The sequence below is a fragment of the Schistocerca serialis genome, chromosome 1 (assembly GCF_023864345.2).
Source record: "Schistocerca serialis cubense isolate TAMUIC-IGC-003099 chromosome 1, iqSchSeri2.2, whole genome shotgun sequence".
In the NCBI taxonomy this organism is placed as follows: domain Eukaryota; kingdom Metazoa; phylum Arthropoda; class Insecta; order Orthoptera; family Acrididae; genus Schistocerca; species Schistocerca serialis.
The window spans coordinates 1,202,940,415-1,202,957,154 of record NC_064638.1 but is presented as its reverse complement, the minus strand read 5'-3'; the positions used below and the strand labels follow the sequence as shown (position 1 = coordinate 1,202,957,154).

At 41.5% G+C, this 16,740-nt stretch overlaps 1 protein-coding gene across 3 annotated transcripts in view; it reads right to left on the bottom strand.

The window, feature by feature from the left end:
* Window positions 1–16,740, bottom strand: part of LOC126419007 (scoloptoxin SSD14-like) — a 489,031-nt gene that overhangs the window by 85,873 nt on the left and 386,418 nt on the right. For all 3 annotated transcript variants that reach the window (XM_050086079.1, XM_050086072.1, XM_050086063.1), the window contains one exon: window positions 3,595–3,793. In XM_050086079.1, coding sequence (XP_049942036.1) covers window positions 3,595–3,793 — 199 coding nt within the window. The remainder of the gene's footprint in view (window positions 1–3,594; window positions 3,794–16,740) is intronic.

The following is a 16,740-nucleotide window of genomic DNA, read 5'->3' as shown; positions in this document are numbered from 1 at the left end:
CATCTGCAGTCTCAGAGAGCTGAAACCACACTGCGAGTGGCAGCACCAGTGCATGATGGGAGTGGTGACTGGGTGGGGGTATGGAGGAGGCTGGGGCGGAAAGGGGGAGGGATAGTATGTTGGGAGTGGCAGACAGTCAAGTGTTGCAGTTAAAATGGAGGGCAGGAGAGAATGTGTGGAGGGGGGAGGGGGTAAGTAGTGGAAAGGAGAGAAAATAAAAGACTGTGTGTGGCGGTAAAATGATGGCTGTGTAGTGCTGGAATGGGAACAGGGAGTGGGATGGATGGATGAGGACAGTGACTAACGAAGGTTGAGGCCAGGAGGTTACAGGAGCATTCAGAAAAGCTGGTGTTGGTGGGAAGGATCCATATGGCACAGGCTGTGAAGCAGTCATTAAGATGAGAGATATCATGTTTGGCAGCCAAACATGATATCCCTCATCTTACTGACTGCTTCGCAGCCTGTGCCGTTTGGATCCTTCCCACCAACACTAGCTTTTCTGAATTGGGCAGCACTATCACACCCAGTCTTTTATTTTCTCTCCTTTCCGCTACTTACCCCCTCCCCCTCCGCACCTTCTCTTCTGCCCTCTGTCTAAACTGCAACACTTGACTGTCTGCCACTCTCACCATACTATCCCTCCCCCTCCCTACCCCAGCCTCCTCCTTACCCCCACCCAGTCGCCACTCCCATCATGCACTGGTGCTGCTGTTCGCAGTGTGGTCTCAGCTCTCTGAGACTGCAGACATGTGTGCAAGTTGCGTTTATGTGAGTGAGTGTGTGTGTGTGTGTGTGTGTGTGTGTGTGTGTGTGTGTGTGTGTGTGTGTGTGTGTCTACTGCTGACGAAGGCCTTAATGGCTGAAAGCTTTAATTGTGTGTATCTTTTTATTGTGCCTATCACAACTCAGCATCTCCACTATATGGCGAGTAGCAACTTTCCAACTTTCCTTCTCTGGTACTGTTACATTCCATCCTGGATTTTCCATTGCTTGATTTTTACATTTTCACATTCACACAAGCACAACTCTCACACACATGGTCACTGTCTCTGGACACTGGAGCAGAACTATAACTGCATGAAGTGGGGAGGGGAAGGGATAGTAGAGTAGGGGTGGGGAAAGATGCTGTGCTGCTTGTGGGAGCATGCAGCAACATGTACAGGCAGGACAGGGCTGCTAGATATAATGTCAGAAAGCTATGCTAGAGGGTGTGGGATGAGGGATGGGAGGGAAGTAGAGAAGGAAAAAGACTAGTAGAAGCACTCATGGGATAGGAGGCATTTTTAGTGCTGCATAGGAAACATATAAGGGAATATGTAGGTGGAGAACAAGGATTAGCAAAGATTGTGGGTGGGGATGACGGAGGGTTTCAGGAGCGAAGGATATGTTGTAGGGAGAGTTCCCAGCTGCATAATTCAATAAAGTAAGTGTTGGTAGGAAAATTCCAGATGGAACAGGCTGTGGGCAGTGTGTTCAACAACTGGCTGCTCCAGCTGTTTCTTAGCCACAGTTCAGCAGTGACCATGCTTGGACAGACAGCTTGTTAGTTGTCATGTCCACGTGGAAAGTGGCACAGTTGTTGTAGCTTAGTTTGCAGATCACATGGCTGCTTCCACAGGCTGACCTGCTTCTTATGGGGTAGGAGATGCCTGTGACAAGACTGGAATAGATAGTAGTGGGGGGGGGGGGGGGGGGGGGGGGTGTATGGACAGGTCTTGCATCTAATTCTATTGCAGGGATTTGAGCAATGAGGCAAGGGATGGGAGCAGGGGTGGAGTAGGGTTGGACAAGGATATTGCATGGGCTTGGTGGCTTCTCTGTTTGATTGAATGGTCATGGCCCAATTGTGGCCAAGAAGAGCTGAACATGTTGCCAAACTTGATGCATTTCACTTTAATGAATGCTTCACAACCGTGCCCTCCAAATTCTTCCTACCAACACCAGCTTTTCTGAATTGTGTAGGAGGGAACTACACTATAACATATCCTTTGTTCCTATAATCCCCTTGGGCTCAACCTCCATTACTCTCTGTCTTCCACTACTATCCCCTTCCCTGCTTCCACCGTAGCACTACACATGCCTTCTATCCCACCAATGCACCTCGAAGTCTTTCCCCAACTCATACCCTGCTATGCCTTCCCTTGACCACTTCGTGCCCCCTCCTTACCCACACCACCCACCCCACCACCCCAGAAAATTATTGCTCATGTCAGATGCTCCAGTAATCTGGGACAGTGGCCACGTGTGTGCGAGCTGTGCTTGTGTGAATGTGAAAATTTAAAATTTTGTGCGTGTTTTCTATTTTGGAAGAAGCTTTATATTTTAGTAGAGTTTTTCATTGTGCCTGTCTGGATCTCAATGCATCCTCTATATAGTGAACAGCAATCCATCCTTTTCATATTGTTAATATAAAATATGGAGTGCCGAAGGGCTCAGTACAAGGCCCTCTTCTGGTTTTGATGCATGTAAATGATCTTAAATATTTCTATTTACATTCAAAAGTAGTTCTGTACACAGTTGACACATCCATTGTGTGTAAAAAGGATCATTTAATGACTAAAGACCCACTGTAATAATGTGTCAAATGAAATTATTCAACTGCCTGGGAAGGGGGATGGGGTGGGAAAGGACACTTTAAGAATTAACCAGGAGAGATACATGAATTCTGCCTCATGCATTCCTACATTCTGCATTTCCCTCAGCCTCAGACTTGCACAATATTGTGACACTGTCATTTCGTACAAGTGGCACCATACCAAAATGACTACTACTGAACAAACATCACATGGTTTGTGTGTCAACAGTGTGCTTGGTTCATACAGCTATTGCCCTACAGAGGTACATCATTTTTAGCAATAGGGTTTTTGCTGCTACTTCACTACAATTTTGTAGGTTCTCATAGATTGGAAAGTGGGGCTGAAGCAAATATGCTATTTGACTGAAGGCTGCCAATTTCTGCAACCTGAGGACTGGAGTGAAACTGTTTAAATGAGAGTGTTTCAAAACATTTGATAGAATAATAATACACAGAGAAACATCTCACTTTAATTCCTTGTTAGGAACGCCTTAAATGTAAGTTCTGTATCTTATTTTAAAAATATACAGCAGATTTTGGAGCCAAATATAAAATAATATTTTAGATACAGATGAGGAGGTTAAGGAAACAGTGGCTTTAAAAAGAGGGAGCTGATGAAAAGCACTCACACAGATTTGCATCAGGATACTTTGGCCTGGATATTATTTCATGAAAAATGTGAGAGTTTAGAATGCTAATGGCAAAAGATGAGTCATCAGAGTGTTTAACAAGAGGCAGTGGTTCCCCAAATCATGATGTTATACAAGGATTACACTTAACAACATTCTGATAGGAGGATATGCCTTCAGTTCTTAATTAGTAAATAATTTCCTGTTTGATAGAGCACCTGCATGTCATTTATGGTAATGGTAAATCTAAATTCATCTATAAAATGATGGATTGTTTCTCTTTCATCATCACAAATAAATCACATTACAACTGAATATGCAGCCACATTATTATATGTTGCTGCTGCTTTTTGAAGTCAGACTTTTAAGGCTGAAGTGAATGTCACTTACCTAAGAGTCTCACTCTCCTTAATGCTGTCCTCATTTGATTTAAGAACGTTTGCTAAGTAGGAACTAACCTCAAAGCCTTCCTGGCAGATTTTAACTGATGGGTATACAAGATCACTCCATGTTACATTCCCACTTTTATAGGCATTAAATGCTTCCCAGTAACCTTTCAGTTCACCGGGCACAGCAGCAGCCATCCCACCTAGAATTGCACATTGAACACATGATTTTAGTTAAATATTTTGTGTAGATAACATATGTAGATGTACGATAAACATAGAAATGGATCATTTTCATTGAATAGCTGAACTGTACCCCATTCAAAATTATTAAAAAAATATGTGTGTAATTTTTAAAAATGTATTGTCTGAAAACAAAAATTATTTTATAGACACTTGAGACAGACAGCTGTTGGCTAAAGTAGGTTGGACTAGAATTATTTAAATAGTCATATTATACAGAAGGAATCATCTGTCAAAGACTACAGGTTATTTCACAGAGGTGCACAAGAGTTTTAATTTTGTGTTACAGAAACCTGTAGACAATTTAAATAAAGAGAGGAGTAAATACGACAATGCACCATATAGTTAAGGTATTCAGTGGGCAGTAGCTACATATATAAAACTGAAAACATTGCTAAGCTCCTGGATGGTGTCCTTTATCAGAGCTGACGTTTAGAATACACAAACATAGCCATATACACATATGGCTTCAACTTTCTGATGTTGCAGGTCAGCTGGAGTGAGGAGCTGAGATTGTTGAAACTGATGAAAGGGGAAAAGGGGCATAGAGGTGGTGGACAACTGAAGGTATATTTCGCTGTCAGCTGGGAGGGAGAGGCAGCAAGGAGATGGGACAGGAATGTGGCAGTGGTGTAGGCAGGGGGAGCTGTTTGTGGCTCACACTGAAGTGAAGAAGTGTATTGGAAGGGGGAGCTAGAACAGAGGAGAAGATAGACTGCACTGAATCTGGTGTTGGGATGGAGCATCTAGATGTAAAGGGTTGCAGAGCAATGACTGAAGTTGAGCATGCTGTGCTCAGCAGTGTGTTGTGTCACTAGGTGATGAATTGGTCTTGGCCACAGTTAGTCAGTTATTCAATATTTATGTACACTGGCCTTCTATAGGCTTTTTTTCTGTAAAAGTGGCATATTATTTGTATTCAAGAATTCCTTTCTGGAATATAAGCAGTTGTTAAACAGAAACATTTTTAATCTACGTTTGAAAACACTTTATCTGTCAGGCTTTTATTTCCATGGATAGACAGTCAAAGAGTTTTATAGCTGCACTTTCTGTGCCAAAGTTAGAGTGCCCATTCATTTAGGTGGACAGCTGATTAATGGGGTAAGTGGTCATGCCCAAATAATTGACTGTGCAAAAGTTGCTGCAAAGCTGGCATATGAGATGACTGCTTTCACAGTTGGCTCTGCCTCTGATAGGGTAGCACATGCTTGTGAATGGATTACAATAGTATGTGCTTGGTGAGTGTATAGAGAGGGTTCACATCTGGTACTTCCACAGGAATGTAACCCATGTGGCAAAGGTTTGGAAGTATGTGTGGCATAAGAATGAAACAGGACAAGTTCGGTGAACATTGGAATACCACTTTGAGTGACATATATAGAGTTGTGGGAAAAGTGTCTCTCATTTCCAAGGACAATGATAGGTATTTGAAGCACTAGTGAAGGATGTGTTAAGTTGTTCCTTTCCAGCATGATATTGCTTGATTAGGAGGGTGTTCCTTTGCAGCTGTTTCATGTGAGTAGTTGGAGGAGATGGACCTGTGTGAGTATAGCATGGGAGATCTGTTAGCAGACAGTTCTATGGGTACTGCTTGTTTGTGTATGATGTGGAAACACTTTATGCAATTTATTAAATAATGCAAATTTTAATGTTCTACTAACCCGTTCAGAAGTCATTGCCATGAGCTTACACTACCAACTGTTCATATGTGTTCAATTGTTTCCTTGTGATAATGACACCACAAGAAAATCACTGTATGGACTACAGCTCACAAGAGTGAGACTATCAACCAAGTGTTATGCTAGTTCATTAGCCACTTCAAAAGGAGTAAGAGAATGTTGAATTTGTAATTTGCAGCTACTAGCTACACACAGGCATGAGTTCATTGAAGATACATGAGAATTTTGTTCTTCTAATTTCCCAAAATTAACAACATTCAAATAACATGAAACAGGACATACCGCTACTCACAAAATATAGGAGACATCGAGCGGTAGACACACATTCTGAGAGAAGACTGTCAGATTTTATTGTCTGAGTCCTACACACACACACACACACACACACACACACACACACACACACACACACACACACACACATACTTATACACACACACATATATATATTCCTACAGACACAACTCACATGATAACTGCCATCTCAGAGCACAAAGATCTGACTGTGGTGAACAGTGATCTTAACTTGGATGGGTAGTGTGGGTACAGATGGGGAATGTGGTGAGGAGGGAGAGGGATAGCAGGGTATGGGTGGGAGAAGTACTGTAGCACTGTTTGTAGAAGGGTGTAGAGACATCACAGGGACAAGGTGGGGTCTTAGGCGCAGCCTCAGGAGGTTGTGCTTGTGTGGTGGGTGTGAGAAGAAAAGGGGAAAGGACTATGTAGGTGTGCTTGCAGGTCCCCATTCCACTCCTGCTATCAACTTCTTGCCCCACGGTTCATTCCCTGTGATAGATCCAGATGCAAGACCTGTTCAATACATCCTCCTGCTTACACCTACTCCATTCCTGTCACAGTCAGCTCCTACCCCATCAAAGGCAGAGCCACCTGCAATAGCAGCCATGAGGATACTAACTTGGCTGCAACTACTGTGTGACATTCTACATGGTATAATTTTCCCAATCATATATGAGTGTTGGAACTTAGTGGCAACTATTTATTCACAACCGATACAAAAAGAGTTACATGTTTTCACCTGTTACTGTCCTTCAAAGTAATCACCACTGTTGTGTAGAACCCATTTCCAGTGATGTGGAAGACTTAGTATACCATTAGCAGAGCCTGTTCTGTTGATGGTGTGAATGGAGCGGTCTACTGCCTGGAACAGTTCTGAAGCGAATGCCACGAAGTGGTTCCTTCATCTTCAGAATCAAATCAAAGTCACAAGGACTTAAATCCAGGGAGTATGGTGGATGGTACAGTACTTCACAGTCAAATCGACCAAACAGAGCAGCCACAGCTTGTGCTGTATGCGCCTGTGCACTGTCGTGCAAAATGATGGGTGGGTTGCACAGAAAGTATTGACGCTTATTTTGCAAAGATTGTCACAGGTGATGCTCCAAAAACGAACAGTAATACTGTGCACTGACAGTCTTCCACAGAGGAATGTAATGTTAGAATAATACCATCAGTCGTACACAAGAATCACCATAACTTTCACCATACTGATGCTCTGACGCACTTTCGACTTTCGTGGTGACCCATAATGATGCCACTCATTGGATTGGCGTTTCAATTTTGGCTTCATGGCATTCGCTTCAGAACTGTTCCAGAGATTTGACAGGCAGCTGACCACTCCATTCGTACCATCAACGGAACAGGCTCTGCTAATGGTATGCTACGCCTTCCACAACACTGGCAACAGGTTCTACACAATTCTGGCGACAACTTTGAAGGACAGTAACATGTAACTCTTTTGTATCAGTTGTGAATAAATAGTTGCCACTATTTAAGTTCCAACCCCCATATAAGATCAAAATTTAAATATCATTTCAGACATTGCAATGTACTCTAAATGTAAAAGAGTTACCTGTAAATGACAAAAAACGTTCTTTGGGCAGGGATTGATACACTATTGTGTTGACACTTATCTTGACATACTGAGGATGTCCACAGTTGTTGATCAAGCTATTAAATCATTCTCATTCACTGCAGAAGTTCAAGGGTTGCTTATTCAACGATGAAGTTCTTGTTTCAATTTCACTACATTACTATAGGATCTCATAGATCAGTGTGCAGATCGTCTAGGGCATAGAACATGTCAGAAAAACAAGAATACACACTAAATACACTGAAGTGCCAAAGATACTGCTACAGGCATGAATATTCAAATACAGAGATATGCAAACAGCCCGAATATGGCACTGTGGTTGACAATGCTTATATAAGACAACAAGTGTCTGGTACAGTTGTTAGATCAGTTACTGCCTGCTACAATGGCAAGTTATCAAGATTTAAGTGAGTTTGAATGTGGTGTTATAGCTGGCGAACAAGCAATGGGACACAGCATCTCTGAGGTAGTGATGAAGTGGGGATTTTTCCGTATGACCATTTCACAAATGTACCATACTGTGAATATCAGGAATCTGGTAAAACATCAAATCTCTGACATCACTGCAGCTGGAAAAAGATCCTGCAAGAAAGCGACCAACAATGACTGAAGAGAATCATTCAGTGTGTCAGAAGTGCAACCCTTCTGCTAATTGCTGCAGATTTCAATGCTGGGCCATCAGCAAGTGTCAGAGTGCGAACCATTCAATGAAACACCATTGATACAGACTTTTGGAGCTGAAGACCCACTCACATTCCCTTCATCAGTGCATGACAAAGGTTTGTGCCTTGCCTGGGCTCATCAACACCAACAATGAACTGTTGACAACAGGAAACATGTTGCCTGGTCGAACAAATCTCATTTCAAATTGTATCAAGTGGATGGATGAGTACAGGTATGGAGACAACCTCATCAATCCACGGACCTGTACATCAGCAGGGTACTATTTAAGCTAGTGGAGGCCTGGTAATGGTGTGGGGTGTGTGAAGTTGGAGTGCTATGGGACGTCTAGATACAACTCCGACAGGTGACACATATGTAAACATCATATCTGATCACCTGCATTTCCTTCGTTCATTCCAGCAGACTCAGGCAATTCCAGCAGGGCAATGCAGCACCCCACACATCCAGAATTGCTACAGAGTGTCTCCAGGAACACTCTTCTGAGTTTAAACACTTCCTCTGGCCATCAAACTTCCCAGATATGCACATTGTTGAGCATATCTGGGATGCCTTGCAACGTGCTGTTCAGAAGAGATCTCCACTCCCTTGTACTCTTATGGATTTACGGACAGCCCTGCAGGATTCATGGTTTCAGTTCCCCCCAGAACTATTTCAGACATTAGTTGAGCCCACACCATGTCATGATGCAGCACTCCTGCATGCTTGCGGGATACCCACACTATATTAGGCAGGTGTACCAGTTTCTTTACCTCTTCAGTGTATTTATGAAGAGAAACAAATATGCTAATATACTTTCCAGAGATCCCAAGCAAAATTATCCTTATGGATGTGGAACACATCCAAAAATCTTAAACATATTTTCATTAAAATGGTAATAAATATCTAAAATTGTCTCTCTTCTCTGTTTCTTTTTTTCTATCAGTTTTTGCACACTGTCTGTGGCTGTGCCTTTGGTGGTGGCATCTCAGCAACCACTCCGTACAGACTCTATTACAACTGAACTGGATGAAAAGTTAGCAGACTCTCCTCATGCCTATTCATATTGGTTTCCACAGCAGTAGCCACCACATCTCCCTCAAGAGGCTACAAAGTCATCCTCAGGAGGCAGAGTGGACCACATTGCACTACTAACACCTAGGTAAAGCTCAAGTCCTCTAAGTTGCAGTGAGGCTTGCTGAACACACAACTACAGAGAAAGATTCTTGTTGTAGTTATGTAGTTTCTCACTATTCAATAAAATTTCAGGATCTGCACTTTTAAACAAACAATAAAAATTGTCATTTTATCACATGTATAAACATTAATGCTGTAACTGCCTTTGTTATAATATACCTTCACACTTATTGTAATTCTCACATATTCTTTCTACAGTTACAGCCTGCTATTTTAGGCTGTTAATTAAGTGTCCATCTGTTATATGACCTGGTACTTGCACATGCACCACTATAGTTCATAAAAACTGCTTTTAAGTGTGTGGTATTTAAGTTTCTTATCTAGCATTATAGCAAATGCCATACATTGTGACCTACTATTTTCTTTAATTTATGGTTCAGACTGCATATTTATATGGCAGAGTGTTAGTGAAATACTATTTATGCATTTATACAAGAAATATAAACCAAAAGATACAACTCAGACAGGGAAGTACTTCGGTATATTAACTACGACAGTAACAGCACACAGAACAGTGTTTGAGAAGAGTAATTCTGTTGTTGTGATGGTAAAAATTTTGGAGAAATTCTTTCTGAAACCTCTTTGTAACTATTTTACACATTTGTGTGTGCGTGAGATTAACATCAAAGATAACTGTCGTATCGCAACACACTCTACAGTCAGTTTTTGGTTTAATTACCCTCTCATAGTTCATAGCCCCCACACCCAGTCACCAATCACCTCTGTCTTGTGCATACATCTAGCCACAGCGTCAATGCAGCTGCTGGATGTGGTGAAGATGTTTCTGCATCAGTGTCTCCAGGTGTGATGAAACTTGTGACGTCTGCATGGTGTATTGCAGAGGTGAAGGTAGGACTACACTAGCTTGATCCAGTCAATAGAGACCTTTGTGGTTTTGCCATTTTGCAAGGTCTTGATGGTGTTGACTCCTCATCACAACACCAGGAAGTTGGTTGGAGTGGCAATTTGTTTGATTTGTGATTTGTCTTGCCTAATTTACATCATGGTCATCACTTGAACAGGCACATGGTTTGTCAATTTCAATTTTTATCGGCAACATGCCTGTCATACTACCCAAAAATGTTAATAGAGCTGTTTCTAGGTCACCAATAATCTTGGTGGGCAGCATTACAGTGTGCCAGAAAGATAGCTCTCCTAGGTCCTCCTGGCTGCAGGTGGGGTTATATCTGTCTGGCCAGCATCACCTAAACTGCATAGCTCTTCAGAATTTCTCAGGGGAGTCATTCGGAGTGTGAAGGAACCACACTACAGCACTTTCTCTTCGGACGAGTTTGGCATCCACCAGACGGAGTTGGATGGCACATCATCTGCTGATGACATTATGACAGCTGGTGATCCAGTGTTGCATATATGCTGTTGGCTACTTTTAGCAATTAGTCCACTGGTTGGTCATCGTGCACTGCCAGTGCTAATTGCACTTGTGAAAGTAGTGCTATTACCAAGTATGTAACAATAAACCTCCTGAGACAGTAAATGCAATGGATTTAATGAGAATAGGTGAAACAAAAAGATACTAACAGATGGGTGCAAGTAAAAATTGTAACTGTATGCAAACAGTCATGAGAAAAGCCTTTCAACTCCCCTTCATGATGCTCTACATGGAGAGTATTATGTTTTCATAAAATTTAAACCTGGAGCAATATTAAGTGTTGTACTCGAAAACCTTATGATAGAAACAAACAATCTGAAAAAAAGACAATCACTTTTAATTATAGGCAGTGTCAATGATGTCTACAAAAATGAGAGCAAGACAGCACTCGGAACTTACAGGAAGTTATTGCCTAAACTGTACAACACAAATGTCACCTTAATAAATGTACTAGTGTGGCATGATCTCCCTTAATGGTCATGTGTGAACAGAGAAATTGAGCACTACAACTCCGAACTACAGAAGTTGCATAAAAAATTTAATAATGTGCACCTAACAGATATGAGCAAAATAAAGCACGAAGAACATACCAGATATGGACTCCACTTAAACAGAAATGGAAGGCACAATTTGGTGAACCAGGTAGTGGAACTTTGTAGCGAACTATATAAAACCAGGGGCCCTACCATCATAGACTGCAATCAACAGGATTTTTTATGCACAAGAAGCTACACAATAGTATGGAATTAAACAACATAGCCAGTCAAAAGCAGTAACCAACTCATCACCAGCAAACAGTCCAACACCATCACTTATGAAAAGTGACAGGGGTGGAAGAGCTGATATTCACAGTGCAACAAGAATCATGGCAAGACTCTGGTCAATTTGTAAGTAATGTGTGCACAAACATAGCCTATAAGAGGAGGCCTGTCAGTAAATCAAGTACCAGTCCTTATTAATTGTGAGACACTAATTTAACCTCCAAATGCTGCAACTTAAAATCTGTTATGAATGATAAATTATGTATATTCCACCAAAATATCAGGAGCCTTAGAAATAAAGTGGAGCTTTTGGCTCACATCATAAATGTAAATTACTCCCTAGCCCAAGCCCATTTATTGTGTTTCACAGAGCAGAATGTAAAGTCTGCCATGCTGATGCCTCACTTGGAGGTTTATGTCCTAGCTGATAGTTACTGTAGAGCAAATAGAGAGAAATGTGGTGCTGTAGTATACATCAAAGTGGGTATAGCTCATAAATCACTTAAGTATTCATCGTGAAGATTTTTATTTTGAAGCCTCTTATCTGAAATTTTTGCTGATAATTGGTTGGTTATGGTGGTGACAATATATAGGGCTCCTGCAGGGAAAATTTGTGTGTTTTTTAAAACAGCTTGAATCAGTTTTGTTAAAAATATATTCAAAGGCCAAGTATTTAGTCATTTTGGGTGACTTTAATGTAAACTTCCTTACAGACAACACCACTAGAAGAGAACCAGAACATTTGTTACAAACATTTAATCTAACTCCAGTAGTTGAATTTCCTACCCAAGTGACAGAGACCAGTGTAAGCCTCATTGACAACATCTTTATCGATAAGTTTAATAGTAGTCACAGTACTGTAAGTCAAATTCTCAATGGTCTGACTGACCATGGTGGAAAGTTGCTTACTCTTAATAACATATGTTCGAGCATTAAATGTAAACTAGTTTTTAGGTCTTTCAGAACAATCAATGTGGGCACATTAGAGAATTTCAATAAGCGCTTGCAGCAGACTGACTGGAGCGAAATGTATTACTAAGGAAATGTTAATATTAAATTCAATCTATCCATTTTTGAAGCAGTATTTCTAATAAAAAAAATAATAAAAAAATAAAAAATAAAAAAAACCTGTGAAATTACTGAATCCCCAGGCTTTCAAAATGAAACCCTGGATTACAAAAAGGATAAAAATTTCATGTAAGACAAAAAGAAAGTTATATCTATCACAAAGATGTTCTGATGAGCCAGCTGTAAAAGAACATTATAGATCATATTGTAAAATACTGAAAAGAGTTATAAGGTGCTGTAAAACATTACGTATTAAATCCGAAATACACTCCTGGAAATTGAAATAAGAACACCGTGAATTCATTGTCCCAGGAAGGGGAAACTTTATTGACACATTCCTGGGGTCAGATGCATCACATGATCACACTGACAGAACCACAGGCACATAGACACAGGCAACAGAGCATGCACAATGTCAGCACTAGTACAGTGTATATCCACCTTTCGCAGCAATGCAGGCTGCTATTCTCCTATGGAGACGATCGTAGAGATGCTGGATGTAGTCCTGTGGAACGGCTTGCCATGCCATTTTCACCTGGCGCCTCAGTTGGACCAGCGTTCGTGCTGGACGTGCAGACCGCGTGAGACGACGCTTCATCCAGTCCCAAACATGCTCAATGGGGGACAGATCCGGAGATCTTGCTGGCCAGGGTAGTTGACTTACACCTTCTAGAGCACGTTGGGTGGCACGGGATACATGCGGACGTGCATTGTCCTGTTGGAACAGCAAGTTCCCTTGCCGGTCTAGGAATGGTAGAACGATGGGTTCGATGACGGTTTGGATGTACCGTGCACTATTCAGTGTCCCCTCGACGATCACCAGTGGTGTACGGCCAGTGTAGGAGATCGCTCCCCACACCATGATGCCGGGTGTTGGCCCTGTGTGCCTCGGTCGTATGCAGTCCTGATTGTGGCGCTCACCTGCACGGCGCCAAACACGCATACGACCATCATTGGCACCAAGGCAGAAGCGACTCTCATCGCTGAAGACGACACGTCTCCATTCGTTCCTCCATTCACGCCTGTCGCGACACCACTGGAGGTAGGCTGCACGATGTTGGGGCGTGAGCGGAAGATGGCCTAACGGTGTGCGGGACCGTAGCCCAGCTTCATGGAGACGGTTGCGAATGGTCCTCGCCGATACCCCAGGAGCAATAGTGTCCCTAATTTGTTGGGAAGTGGCGGTGCGGTCCCCTACAGCACTGCGTAGGATCCTACGGTCTTGGCGTGCATCCGTGCGTCGCTGCGGTCCAGTCCCAGGTCGATGGGCACGTGCACCTTCCGCCGACCACTGGCGACAACATCGATGTACTGTGGAGACCTCACGCCCCACGTGTTGAGCAATTCGGCGGTACATCCACCCGGCCTCCCGCATGCCCACTATACACCCTCGCTCAAAGTCCGTCAACTGCACATACGGTTCACGTCCACGCTGTCGCGGCATGCTACCAGTGTTAAAGACTGCGATGGAGCTCCGTATGCCACGGCAAACTGGCTGACACTGACGGCGGCGGTGCACAAATGCTGCGCAGCTAGCGCCATTTGACGGCCAACACTGCGGTTCCTGGTGTGTCCGCTGTGCCGTGCGTGTGATCATTGCTTGTACAGCCCTCTCGCAGTGTCCGGAGCAAGTATGGTGGGCCTGACACACCGGTGTCAATGTGTTCTTTTTTCCATTTCCAGGAGTGTAGATAACTCAAACAATAAAATAAAAACCATCTGGGGTGCTATCAAAATGGAGCTGGGGAAAAAACATGATAGTGTTTCTAAGGTAGAAATAAGACATTGTGGTAGTTTGATTAAAGATACTAATGCAGTTGCAAGTGTCCTTAATGAGCACTTTCTAACAGCTTCTGAAAAAATGAGTTGTAAGGACTTGATCAATGAGGCTATGTACCTTCTGAAAGAGATTGGACAGAATAAGTCAAATGCATATAGCCCCAGTTACTGTCAGTGAGGTGAAAATGATGATCACTAAAATGCAAACAAAAATTTGTCTTTGATAATATTTCCTCTAAGGTACTTAAACATTCTCATAAATTATATTTAATGAATCCCTTCAACAAGATATCGTCCCAGACAGAATAAAGTATGCAGATGTGAAACATTCTACTCAAGAAAGAGCACCGCTCGATTTCCCTTTTAACAAGTTTCTCCTAAGTTCTTGAGAAAATTATACATAAGAGAATTGTGGAGCATCTGAACATCCACAAGGCTCTTAGCCATTGTCAATTGAGATTCCAAGCATGGCTGTCAATTGACAATGTTATATTTGCATTTACCAATAATATTTTGGAAGCTCTGAACAATTTATTAGCTTCAATTGGTATATTTTGGGATTTAACCAAGGGCTTTGACTGTGTGAAGCATGAAATCCTCCTTTCAAAAGCTGTCTATTATGGTTTAAGAGGCCAATGGGAAAGTATCTTCAGTCATTCATAACTGACTGAAAGCAGAGGGTATCACCCTCCATATCGACACTAAATTTAATAAATTAAATTGGTTGTGTCGTATTCTGGAGTTGAGAAAAATACTTAGTACAGCAACTTATGCTCTGTGTATTGTAGCAGTGACTGCAAATACTGAAGCTGTCAAGGCTGCTTATTTTTACTATTTTCATTCATTGTTGTCATGTGGCACAATGTTTTGGGGAAATCAACCAATGAGAAATAAAGTATTCGTCACTCAGAAAACAGCAATCTGAATTCTAAGTGGAGTGTGTAGAAATCGTTCATGCATAAATCTTTTTAAAAGACACAAAATATTAACACTGACATCACAATGTATCCTATCCCTTATGTCCTTTTCAGTTAAGAACCTGCCCTTGCACAAAACTAACAGTGACTATCGTGACAATGACACAAGGTCAAAACACGTGTTGCATGTGCATGGAAAAAAACTTGGGCCTAGAACAAAAAGGGGTACACTACTCAAGCAAAAAGATGTTTAATGCTCTTCATATCGGCATAAAAAATCTTACTACTGTAATACCATAATTTAAAAATAAATTAAAAGAATATCTTCTGGAACACTCTTTTTACTCTCTAGATGAATTCTTCAACATAAAAACTTCTATATTTAAGTGAGATATGGAACACTGACTTGTAAAATTTGCTGTTGTCACTTAGTAACTGAACATGATGAGCTATGTCAGAGTAACCACGTACTTGACTTCTAGAAAAGTTTGAACTTACTATGGAATAATTGTAATTTATTATTGTATTGTTTTATACCTCTGTTTTACTTTAAGAAATTCCTGTGTTTGTAAATGTTAACATTGTATCTATTAGTATCTATAAGTAGGCTACTGTTCTCATGTGTAATTATGACTCATTCCACATCCACACAATTCTCTTGTATATGAGATTTATGAAACACTAATAAATAAATAAAGAAATAGAATTGTGTCTATCGTATGTCATGTGTGCTGTCAGAGCTCTGAAAGGGTTTTGTTAATCCTTTTTTCTTGATAAAGCACTTGTCTAAGCCTTTGGTCTGTTGATTCTTTGCTGTGAACAATTAATACAGCTTTCAAAACAAGTTAAACCTGAAGACAAGGGAGTTGCACACTAATGCCCGACACTAATGCTGTCACCCAGTGGACTAAATTACTGATCACTAGTGTAATTGTTCTCAGGCAGCAGTAACTTGTTGGTGCCCGATAATATTTTCTATAACCATGAATCAAATAGTGGGCCCAATAACTGCCAATGCAGAGTGGAAGAACTGCATGAGCCAATGGAGAGGCAGTTCTAACTTCTGAGGGCAATTGCAAGGCAGAAGAAATCACTGGACAGTCAACAGTTTCAAATCTATTAACATCACTTCCCTGGGGTAATGGAAAGATCAAATTCATAGTGGTGTGTAGTTGGCACAGTTGTCTGAATTTTTTGAACTGAAGCAAGATTGTTTACTGCTTTAGCATTCAGTTCTTTGCACTGCACTGTGTCCACTTTTTGTATTGCAAGAAGGGAGAGATCCAAAACCTGAATTTCACTGCAAATTTGTTCAATCTCATTGCTAATGGCTTTTGAGTGTTTTCTATTCTCATGGCGCCATATTTAACTGTAAAAAAAGGGCTGTCCAAAATTATATATGTTTCTTCATTGACAGGGTCACAAAATGTATGGGTAGTGGGTAAGGCTTACACACCACTTGAAATAATGTACACAGAAATAAAGCTCACAGCATTGCTTTATGCTTCTAGCAACACAAGTATACATTCATAAATGAAGACAGATAACTTGACACTGGGACTGCC